Below are 12,702 nucleotides of genomic sequence, written 5' to 3' on the forward strand. Positions count from 1 at the left end.
GTCAGGACAACACAGGCATGTCCGGACCGCTGCAGGGGTGGGGGGCTGTGTGACGTCACACACAGCCGATGCAACCTGGGACGCAGCAGGTAGCCACTTGCCAACGCAGCTAGGCTGCGCAGAAAAAAAAATGTATACCAGCGCTGGCTGAACCAATTAATTTGTATTAAATAAAATAATAATAAGGATGGTTTGCTCTATGTAAAAAAGTAACAATTTATTGACATATCACATGTAAACAAATCTAAAAAGAAGGAATTCCTGTTGCCATAAGGTGGCGATAAAACTTGGTAATGTCTTATCTGAATAAAATTTCATGGATTTCACATTCTCCTATATTGAAATTGTCCATTCCTAAAGGCTAGGACACCCTCTCCTTGTGCATTCACTGTAATAGGTAAATAATTACCAGATCCCCACGTTAGTAAGCATCAGCGTTGGAACAAGTCCGTTTTGCAGCTGTAGGGGTAGATTAAAGCGGTTTGATGAATGAGTCCAGTGATGGGAGAGAAGTCCAAAGTATGCCGAAGGATGTCAAAGGCTTTGCGGGCCAGTTGGAGAGTGAAGTCCAGATGAGTAAGGAAAGCTCTCCTTACTCATCTGGACTTCACTCTCCAACTGGCCCGCAAAGCCTTTGACATCCTTCGGCATACTTTGGACTTCTCTCCCATCACTGGACTCATTCATCAAACCGCTTTAATCTACCCCTACAGCTGCAAAACGGACTTGTTCCAACGCTGATGCTTACTAACGTGGGGATCTGGTAATTATTTACCTATTACAGTGAATGCACAAGGAGAGGGTGTCCTAGCCTTTAGGAATGGACAATTTCAATATAGGAGAATGTGAAATCCATGAAATTTTATTCAGATAAGACATTACCAAGTTTTATCGCCACCTTGTGGCAACAGGAATTCCTTCTTTTTAGATTTGTTTACATGTGATATGTCAATAAATTGTTACTTTTTTACATAGAGCAAACCATCCTTATTATTATTTTATTTAATACAAATTAATTGGTTCAGCCAGCGCTGGTATACATTTTTTTTCTACTGTTTAGTTTTGAGGAACTGACCTTCCTCTTACCTGCTGCTGTTGGTCGCGCACCTGCTTATTTATTATTAGGCTGCGCAGAAGCTGGCTGGCAGGGAGCTACTGAGCGGGTGCAAAAGCATCGCCACAGTATGATGATTTTGCATCCTTGCGGGGGGGGACAGCGCCTGACATGCAGGGCGGACTAGCCCTGTGCTTGGCATCTCCCTGCATGTCAGAGTAACTGATCGTAGATCTGCTAAATTTAGCACATCTGTGAGGTCTGAATTATGCCCTATGTGTATAAATGCATTACTAATGTGTGGCATTACTGTATGTGTATAAGGTGCTCTACTGTACTGTGTGGTGTAACGTATAGAAAGGGCATTAATGTGTGATCTGATGTGAATAAAGAGCAATATGGTGTGGTGTAATGTGAATAAGGGGCAATGCAGTGTGATGTAATGTGAATAAGGGGCACTACTGTGAGGAGTAATGTTTATAAGGTAAAGTGGTACTATTGTGTGATGTAACGTGAATTAGGGACACTATTGCATCCTGAAAATGTAATTAAAGTTGCACTACTGTGTGGCGTATTTTCAATTGGGGGTACTATTGTGTGGCTATGCCACTTCCCAGCAACACTCATTTTTGGGCTGTGCGCCAAATGTGCGCACTGTTCCTATTTAAAATATAGGGGGTAGGAACACCAAAATGAGGACTTCTATGGGTGAGGGGTGATGGTGCTGGGAAAGGGGTGCATGGTCAGAGGCGGAACTAGCGGCGGTGTTAGGGGGCACCAGCCAAAATCTTGCCTAGGGCTCTGTGTTCCATTACTGTACTTTTATAATTAAATAATTGTTACCAAATGAATACAGTATCAAGAGTGAAAGTATATTAGACTTGTGTACATTAAAATTAACTTCAGATAATTATGGTGTCAACTTTTTCAGCCAGCCAAGCAAGAGACCTTTTATCAAAGATGCTCGTCATTGATCCAGCAAAGAGAATATCAGTAGATGAGGCTCTACAACACCCCTACATAAACGTTTGGTATGATCCTGCGGAAGTTGAGGCGGTAAGACTTTGTATTATTCTTTCTAGTAGAGCAATAGATGGAAAGGTGTCACTAGGCAACACTTAGTTGTTAAGATAAACCTTAATTTGTAAAAAAAAAAAAAAAATACCCTGATAACCATGAAACAATTCCACTTCTCAGTTGTATTAGTTATATGTGTTTGATTCCACACATCAATTTGTTTTGCCATATTATAACATAAACTCTGCTTGCTGGGAACATTATTTTTACAGGATACTTTTAATATTGTTTTATTTATAAATATATATATATATATATATATATATTTATTTAGGTATATGTATATCTACAGTATATATCTTGTGATAACGATGCCGTGTATTGGACCACACCTTGGTTCAGGAGTACTTCATCACTGTTTTATTTAGTCAGGATGACCACAAACCAATAGCTTTCACAGAGTATATGTACACAGCCCTGTCATATACTAACAGAGACCTACTCCCTAGTCACTGGTCACTAACTGGCATGGGTCATACAGACAAATGGCCTAACCAGGCCTTTATACTGTACTTTAGAGTCCTCCTCCCCCTCCCAGATTGACAGGCTAACCACACTCCCACCTTGCCATTAAAAGGGAGGCCTTCACAGGCGTTGATCAGTCAGGCTGCCAAACTGCAGGGAGAGACACAGAGAAATCAACGAGCAGGTAAAACACACATTTTACCCTTCAAATGCATAACTTCCCTGGGCTTACTAGCTAAACACCTCTTGCTCTTTTGTAGAATACTGCCTCTTTTTCCACAAATCCTTCTTTCTAGCGTCAACAAGTCTGGCGATGCAGAGTTCACAAGGAGTGAACTAGGCCATACTATGTTTCATAAAATAAACTAGTGCACTACTATGGGACATGACATTAACTAAAGCATTACTATGGTTCATAAAATGAACGAGGGGACTATTAATGGGGCATAAAATGAACAACTGCTATGGAGAGGTGTCTCTCTAGTAGCATTGGGACAGGGCCCCCTTAAAATGTTGTTGTGGGTCCCATATAGTACTGGTTACGCCCATGACTCCACTCTGTTGAAAATTACACCTTCGTCACGGTGGATCTGTGGCAGGGGGGATGCAACATTTTCCAGGAGAAACAGAGATGACAATGTGGGGAATTGAGAATGCAGCAAATGAAATGCTATGTTTGGCGGTGTCAGTAAAGGGCCATGTGAGAAGAGAGTAAGAAGGGACAGGTACAGTACTTGGTCCTGAGGCAGTGCCAGATTAAGTGCCACATGGGCCTGGAGCTGAAAATATTCAAGGACCTATTGTGAGAAATAGTGGAGGTGTGATCAGTTCTGTGTGGGTGTGACCAGAGCCATGTGGGCGTATACATCCCCTACACTATCGGCTCCAATGTCTCTCTAAATTTGTAAAAATATAAAAAAACATAATAAATTTGTAAGAAAAATAGAAATGCAATCTTAATAGATATGATTTATAGCCAACCATGTGACCAGCTGGTGGCTAGTGATCATCATGCTGTCATAATGATGGGCCTATTTTTACGTGGGGGTCTGGAGCTGTAGCTCCATCCACCCCATTGTTAATCTTACCCTGTCCAGAGTGGTGCGTGAGTTAGTTTTCGGCAGTCTCAGAAGATGTGGAGCAGACTGCCCTTCTGCTAGCAATCAGGCCACCATAAAAGCATCACTTCCAGGTAAATTTTATGAGTCTGATTAGGAACTAGGTAACATTATAGGGGCAGTTTAGATATTTTTTCCAAATACATGAGTAAGAGTTGACAACATTGTATCTAATTCATCCCCAGACCTTGAGAGCCAGCTTTAATTAGAAGCATGAGCTAGCAGTAAGAAGAGATAGATGTAGAAAACTAGCACTGTGGAAGGGGTTCTAAGTCAGCAGCGGTATTCCAGGGCAGTGCACTGAGGGCAGCCACAAGTGTGAAACTAATTGCATATCTCAAGATACTAAAGAATCTCACACTGTGACTCAGGTATTTCTCTTGATATTCTGCAAAAGTAGGAAATCCTAAGGGGGGGGGGGGGGGGGGGACTTAGAATGGGTGATGTCAGGATATCCCTGATTGGCACCAGTGATGGAGGGTTAGAGATATGATCAAATTTATGGGTATGCCTGTCCTAGATTCTAAGAGAGAATACTACTGTAGAGACTGGTCACAACTCTGGGATCCTGCTGCATGGGGGGGGGGGGTATAGGTCCACAGTGCAGTAGAGACAGAAACAGATTTGGTCAAACTCAACTCAGTGGAGATCCAGAGTCTGGTGCCACACACTGAGTGAGATGTGGCATAGAAATATAAGATTTTAAATACCAAGGCCTCCTCCTTTGCAAGTTTGTAAAGAGTACGAAGACTCACCTTCAGACGCTGGCTCACCCGAATGAATTTAGAAAATTAACGCTAGAGGGAGAGTTGGGTTCTGGAACACTGTAAATGCATTTGAACACATTGCAGCGCAATATGGCTTTGCTGCTGACTCTAAATTAAGTCTTAAGTGATGCTGCTGCTTATCACTTATAAGGAAAATACAGTCACAAACATATATAAACAACTAATTTCGTTTTGTTATAGTGGGTTTTAGTTCGGAGGCTCAGTTTCTGTGGAGAACAGCACTATCAATAGTAACATATAGGTTATAATACTAGGAAGGTTTAATCAGAAAGCAGTACACTATAATGGCTACTAGGTATTAGTTTCCTAAGTAGAGTGGCCAATCCCAGGATCAGCGGGATCCCGGGATTTAGGCTAGAAAACATCTGGGATGCAATCCCGGGATTGGAAGCTCCAATCCCGGGGATAGAGGGATCAGCGTTGAGCGTCCTCAGGACGCTCAGGTGCTGCCCGGCTCCCTCCTTCTGGATCCCCCTACGCAGCATGACGTGCTGTCACAGGTCACGCTGCACTGCCTGCTGCTTGCCGATGACCCCCGCCGAGAGTGAAGGATGATTCCTACTCTTCCGCCCCAGTACTATGGTGAGTTATGTGTGCATGTCGGGAGGTGCGGGGAGGGGCGAGAGGGGTGGACACATAGGGATAAGCCAATCACAGGATTCCCGGGATTGACCATTTTTCAATCCCGATACCTGGAATTGAAAAAATGGCCCGGGATTGGCCTACCTATTCCTAACAAATTATTTTGCAAAGACCAAATAAAAATTTTACAGTGCTATAATTGTCAAAATGTACATGTTATTTTTACCTTTGTACATGTACATATACTTACATGAAATCATCAGAGACACAACTGCTAGTTATTGGCACACCAGAAATCAGTATTCCCAGCACCCGGTATGACAGATAATCATTGTTCCAGAAGATACATCTATTTGTACATTTTGCTACTAACATAAACTTTGTTTCAATTACAAGTGATTGTCCCACCTAGCAAATTTACTGTCTCGACTACAGTAAATTCCTAAGTGCCATACAGCTACTGCATGATAAGACATGACCTCGTTCTCAGCAGGGAAGACTGGGCAGAAGGTCACTCCATTTAAGTCTTATCTGCTAGGCAGCATTAAAATGAATATAGTAGAAGCTATTATTCTGATGACAGGAAGGACCTGGTGAAATCCCCATTTAGATTACTTAAGGTTTCATCTAGCTGGGGCAACATGCCTGGGTACAGTGGACTGGAGGGGGTCCCAAACCCAAATTTGCACCATTGGCGTTGGTATCTAGATATGCTACTGCTATTGCAGGCTATGAAATTCGAGCTTTGTTGAATATCAGCATTTACTTTCTCATCTTTCCCGAGCTTGCCAATTACTGAAGAAAAGCATTTGGAAACATATACAGCATAAAGCTTCCTTTTCTGCTGCTCTCCATGGTACTGAGCCAAAATACTGTACATGCTGTGTTTTCAGTCTATGATTTCATATTCAAAAGTGTTATGCTTTCAAGTACTGTCAGTTTTTCTTGCACTTTAAAACACGGTCCTTCAGAGGCATCCCCATTGTTCATCATAAATACTGTATGTATATGCAGCACTAACAAAAACGCTGAAAGAAATGTAAAGATTTTTGTGAGTAACACATTGATCCATCCATCATTTTATCCATAAAGCTGCAGAGATTTATAAATGTCCCATCATCTGTGTTCTGGATAAAATACTTTTTCAGAAACTGATTCTTATTCAAGGTCCTTTGATGTACAGCCTTAGAAAATGAAAGTAATCGAAAATAGTATTTTCTTTTGTTCTTAAGTTTTACTTCATTTGTTTATGTCACTTCATATTGAGTAATTCGTTGATATAACACATGTACATTGATTTATGTTGACCTGTGCAACTATGCAGAATGTTAAAGCACAGCATGTTTGCATTTTATTGTACGACACTGCAGAATATGTGGCAAATATATAAATAACATATGAAAAATATATTTAGATCTTTCAAGCACTGCAGAATTAGCAAAATGGACATAAGCTATATAGGAGGAATTCAACTGAGCGCGATGGTCACAAAGTGCCTCCTTAATGGATGGGCAAACGTACTTTATTAGTAACATTGCTTAATTTCCCGAGAACCTCATAGACGTGCAAAGGAAAATGAGTGATGTTTGTCTTCCATATTAAGTGGTAATGGTGCAGGCAAACATTCATGTAGCACATCACATTGACTTGAATCCCCCCATACATTCTTACAAAATGTATCATTTCGACTAATAAAATAAGCATTACAAAATAAAATAGTGATTCTAAAAAATATATGAATGTGTACTTTTTTATATTAAAGTTCTTGTTATACAGTACATTCAGCCATACAACACATTTACATACAAGGTACTTAGGTACTATATTAAATGTGACCTACTTTATATAGTGTATATGCACAGGTTCAACTTAAAGCCAAGAGGTATCCAATATATTTCTTGCCATCTGTAAAACACACACAACTGTATTGCATTTGTTCATATACACACTTCATGCATCTATACTAATGTAGTTTATACTGTAACTGTCTGTCACTACAGTAAATGTAGACATTTTGCCATAGCTGTAATACAAAGACTAAACATTAAAAAGTCCATTCTAGCCGTCAGTAAGTGTAGACTTTGAATACTGACCCAACAGTATACAATTTGAGAAGGAAATACTTTATAGACCTGTGAGAAATGTCTTGTTATGCGCATTATATGATTTCATTCACTTGCCATGCCCATTCTCCTCTATTTTCATCCTCAGGAACCTATGAGGGAGAGATGGAATGGACAGCCAGTCAAAACACAGAATAATGAAAAGGTTATATTCTACGTTTGTAAAAATGCAATTGTACATTGTTGAGCCAGAGTCAGGCTGTAAATTAGTAAAGCTATGACAGAAGCATACAATGTGACCAGAAAGTCATTTTCAGAATAACAGAGTAAGAACATGTCAAAATGTTCTTTGCAATGAATTGTGATTAGTATATGCTTGCGCCAATACAACAAACAAGGCAGCAAAATAAAACATAGCACTAAACAAAGGGTTTAGGATATTCTTAAACAATTTCATATATGTTGGCAGTTGCCGTAATATTTGATACACATGAAAGACATCAGTTTTACATGATGTAATATGTATCATGTATATACTGTATGAGAGTGTAGCTTGTGCCTCCCTTGATTTTGTTTATTTTTTCTGATCAGTTTAGCAAAGGAGGTGGACAGAACAACATACAGTATGATTGGCTGTCAGCCCTGCCCACCAATCACTTATTGTCATCTCTAACTAGCAACCAATAAGATTCTGACATTTTCTCATCTTAACTACCTTCTTCTAAACTTTGATCTGGTCTGCCGCTGTCAGCTTTTACACAAGGGTAGTCTACAACTCTTTTAAGCACAGTATTTTTTTATTTAAAAAATAATTAGCAGATTATAGTACATTCAATGTTTCTGTTTTCACATTTAGTTTAGTACAATATTTGAAAATAAAATTAGACCATTCTCTTACTTTTCTTGACACTTTGAGCAGCTATAACAATCAGGTTACAATACCAGGTTGTTCAGGTGTTTTCCATCTATATGAAATCCATGTTCTATCTGGGCATGACTTACTACTAATGCTGTAAAACTGCAAGTATGCAGTGACATAACCCTACCAGTCAAACACTGCATTTTTATTCTAATTCAATCAACCACAGCTAATTGTCAGTTACATGCAATACTTGGCTGCACTTAAGCAATTTGAGTCTAGTTAGTAAATTGTCATCTTTGCATCACAGACTTGCAACTATTATCTTAGGCTGTCCGTATAGTATAGCAAACGGGATGCAGTCAGTATACCGGCTGTCAGGATCCCGGTGTTCAGGAGACCATCGCCGCAATCCCAACAGCCGGTGAAATACCGACGCCCAGAATCCACACCACCAACCGAGTGGGAATAGAACCCCACGTGGGCACTTGCTGCCTCGCTGCCAGGATTCTGGTAGACGGGTTGCCACTGTCAGTATAGTGACAGCTGACATCCCGTCTGCGGGATATCATATGTATCCCCAGCAAACAATAGAATACAAGGAGCAACAATATATATGTTGGAGGAGTATTATGTTACACATTACATTCATGTATGTGACTATATTCCGATCATTATATCCCTATATGGATGGGACTACAGTATATAGATAATGACACATAACAATTGCTCTTGCCAGCAAGAATTTTTTTTTTTAACCTAAAATAGCTGAGAGACAAGACTTTTGTCTTTCCAGCATTGTATATGCATGTAGTTATCATTTACAATATGCAGACATCTAGCTCTATTTCAGAAATCATAAAAATGTATATGCTACTGTACATTAATTTATTTCTGACATTGTAAATTGGTAAAAGAAACCCCATAAAGGTCCTCCTTACATAATACTTCATTACTAGTTGAAGGTGCAAAGCACACTGTAAACTGGTACTCCATTGGTAAGGGTTCATACAATTTTCCTAATATACATCAAATGTTATAAAAGTATACATTGCACTCTCCTGATCATTGTACATTGTTCTTGGAGCAGCGATTTACTGTAGTGGACAGTCCTTATGATGCTGGCCACAATTTATCTGTAGACCTTTAGACTGTGTGAGACCTCCTAGATCAGGGGTAGGCAACATATGTAGCACTCCAGCTCCAGTGGAGCTACACATCCCAACATGTCCTGCCACAGTTTTAGCATGTCCTAGCAGAAAAGCTGGCACGTTGGGGTGTGCAACTCTCAGGGTTGTTGAGAGCTGTGGCGGACCCAGGTACTTTTTCTGGGGGCCTGGCCTAATCCCGGGAGGCGAGGCCATGCGACTTTATACAAATAAATGTAAAAACGGATAGTGCAATCAGTGTGATCGCTTCCCTTCCCCCCGCCACATAGACAGAAAAGACTGCTGCAGCAGCTTCCCTGCACCACCGCAGCAGCCAGCACGCAGCAGCGTATACTGGCTGGAGAATGAACTGAAGCTGCTGCTGCTGACAGGTAAAGGGTGTGAGGGGCCAGAGGTGGACCTGGCTATCAGGCCAGGATAATTAGTACCCGCCACCCACTCTCAGCGGCAAGGGTAACTCTACAGGAGCTGGAGTGACTTCCCATACCCTTAGATAGTCAATTGAATATGAAACTCTTCTCTCATCCAGCGTTATGATTCAAACTGAACTAGTTATTGGTCTTCCAAACAATTCTACACACCATACATAATTCCTAATTGAATGATACATATAAGAACCACATGCCAGAATATATATATATATATATATATATATATATATATATTGTGAGCTGTATAGAATTAAGAAGTAAAGTCAAACATAATGCTTAGCATCAACTTAACTTACTGTACCTTAAATCAATATGCCTCAACAGTATATTTAAAAAAACATTGGACCAATGGGAATAATGTATACCTTAATACATTATTCCTATTGGTCCAATGTTTTTTTAAATATACTCTCTACAATGCATTTATTTTATTTTATTCAAAATTATAGTTAAAACTAAAACATGTTGTTTTTCATTGACTCAAATATTATTTGAAATAAAGATTACGTTTAGTGTACAGTTAAGTAGAGTTAACTAAACATCCATAATAGAATTAATGTGGAAAGCTTTATTTGTTCCTCAGACAGTGAACATTTCTTCAATTAATTCATAAATTATACACATCGATGTAAGTGTTTACTGAGCCAACACAGTATTCCTGGGACTTCAGCCTCTCATTCAATAGACATGAAGTACTGTACATTAATAATATCATCTGTTTATTAAAAAAACAAAAACCGATGGACTACATTCTCATTATATTAGTGTAGCTTACAAAATGGTAGCTCCCAAAATAGCTTTAATAATAATAATAATAATAATAATAATAATAATAAGAATATTCTGATTGTAAACTGTTGTAATAGTTTAACAAACAAAACACTACTGCAGTTATCACTTCATAAGAGCTCTATGAGTATAAAGACTACTTATATTGGAGTTGTTACTTTTCATTGGGAAGTACCCAGTATAGATCTATAAACCAGTATGCATTTAATTCAAATGTGATATAGGAACTGGTAATGTAATTACCCATTTTTCCACAATTATCACATTTTCTTTGTTAGTTTTGTAATTGCATATATATTAGGAACACCTATCATGCCAAATATCCATATATTCACAGGCGGATTGGCCATAGGGTTCACAGGGAAGATCCCCGGTGGGCCGACGCACCCGCGGGGCCTGTTTTGTTTGAGGACATATGGTCCTTTTAATAGACATAATGAATAAGATGCTAAATAATTTGCATATATAAAAATTACTTTGCCACTTAGCCTGTGATTGCAGATGATCTAGTGTATGCTCTGTCTGCCTGCTTGGCTGACATATAAGATTGAGTGAATAGTGATTGGGACACGGGTGGTGTAATAAGCAAGAAAATATATCTTTCGAAAGAATTATATAGTTTTACTAAATTCTAAAGGTGTATCATATAATGTGCTCATAATAATATTTAATTTTATTTCCTTTTAACTTTCCCCTTGATGCTGAACATGCCCACTATCTGGAAAGTCTTGGGGGGAGGGTGCTGCTGCCACGGCCCATGGGTAGACCTTACACCTCTGGTGCTGCCCATGCAAATTTTTCCAGGGCCGCTTTTTGTTCCCAATCTGCCCCTGCATAGATTCAATAGGTTTCACTGACACACACACATATTTATATACTGTATATACAGTACACACACATATATAATGTAATAGCAGCACTACGGATAAAAAGACAGTATGTTGTGGCTCAATGTTTGACGTCTTAATGTGCTATTGATATTTTCATTAAGGTGTCAATAGGATATTGAAACGTCGGTAATTTTGAGCCGCAGTGTCCTGTCTTTATTTTCTGAGTGTCCCTATGTGTTACATTGTATGGAATTGTACACTCAGCCAGTGTGGACAGGTCAGGGCAACGGACAATTTATTGTTCGTTGGTAAGTGCCACTGGATTTGCAGTTGTAAATATATATACTGTATACAATAAGCAATGAGGACAGCACTCAGGCCCTCAAATACAATAAAGCACTGACACAGCTTGTTAAGTTGACATAACAGAGACTAAACTCTTTTATCCCGACCTGAAATGTCATCTTGGCAAGCTGTATCAGCGCTTTATTTTCTTTGAGGTACCTGAGTGCCATCCACCTTGCTGAGTGGTATCCTTAGAAGAAAGACACCGAGGCAAGCTGCTTATGTTTTCAGAGGAGTGCTGGGCATTTTTGGGATTATATATTTTTGTTAGCGTGAATGCGTATGCAGTGGTAAGGTGCCTGCTAGATAGGCCATTCCATGGTTTAGCTTGTTTATATATTCAGTGTGCAGTATTATACTACGTAATGGTACTCATGTAAGTGAATGATACAAATACTTACAGAACTGATTGGAAAGTAGTGACTCTTCAACCCTCAGATTATTTGTATTGCAAGATAAACATTAGGGATTTTATAGACAAGCTTTCCTAACTGTGAACAGACAACTAAGGCCCTCATTCTGAGTTGATTGCTCGCTAGCTACTTTTAGCAGCCGTGCAAACGCATAGTCGCCGCCCACGGGGGAGTGTTCTTTCGCTTTGCAGGAGTGCGAACGCCTTTGCGGCAGAGCGGCAGCAAACACATTTCGTGCAGAACAAGACCAGCCCTGTAGTTACTTATTCTGTGCGATGATTGCTGTGACGAAGGACCCAGTATTAACGTCAGATACCCGCCCAGCAAACGCCTGCGTTTTTACAAACACTCCCAGAAAACGGTCAGTTGCCACCCTGAAACTCCCACTTCCTGTCAATCTCCTTGCGTCTGCCAATGCGACTGAAAGCGTCACTAGAACCTGTGCAAAACCACAAAGGTATTTGTACTTGTACGACGCGCCTGCGCATTGTGGTGCATACGCATGCACAGATTAGCCCCGTACTGCCATAATCACTGCGCTGCGAAAATCCGGAGTGAGCGATCAACTCAGAATGAGGGCCTATGGCCAAAAAGGAGCTTTTGTAGCATGTCCCAGAAATCAAGCCATGGGTAAAAAAATCCCCACCCAATATGATGTGATGAAATCATGTAAAATGCCAATATCAAATAAACTGGGCATCTGGCATAACTTGATATAC

General features: G+C 39.9%; 1 protein-coding gene across 7 annotated transcripts in view; it reads left to right on the forward strand.

The window, feature by feature from the left end:
• Positions 1–12,702, forward strand: part of MAPK10 (mitogen-activated protein kinase 10) — a 485,680-nt gene that overhangs the window by 413,859 nt on the left and 59,119 nt on the right. For all 7 annotated transcript variants that reach the window (XM_063919881.1, XM_063919876.1, XM_063919875.1 and 4 more), the window contains 2 exons: positions 1,986–2,110; positions 7,296–7,352. In XM_063919881.1, the coding sequence (XP_063775951.1) occupies positions 1,986–2,110; positions 7,296–7,352 (182 nt within the window). The remainder of the gene's footprint in view (positions 1–1,985; positions 2,111–7,295; positions 7,353–12,702) is intronic.

The sequence above is a fragment of the Pseudophryne corroboree genome, chromosome 1 (assembly GCF_028390025.1).
Source record: "Pseudophryne corroboree isolate aPseCor3 chromosome 1, aPseCor3.hap2, whole genome shotgun sequence".
NCBI classification, from domain to species: Eukaryota; Metazoa; Chordata; class Amphibia; order Anura; family Myobatrachidae; genus Pseudophryne; species Pseudophryne corroboree.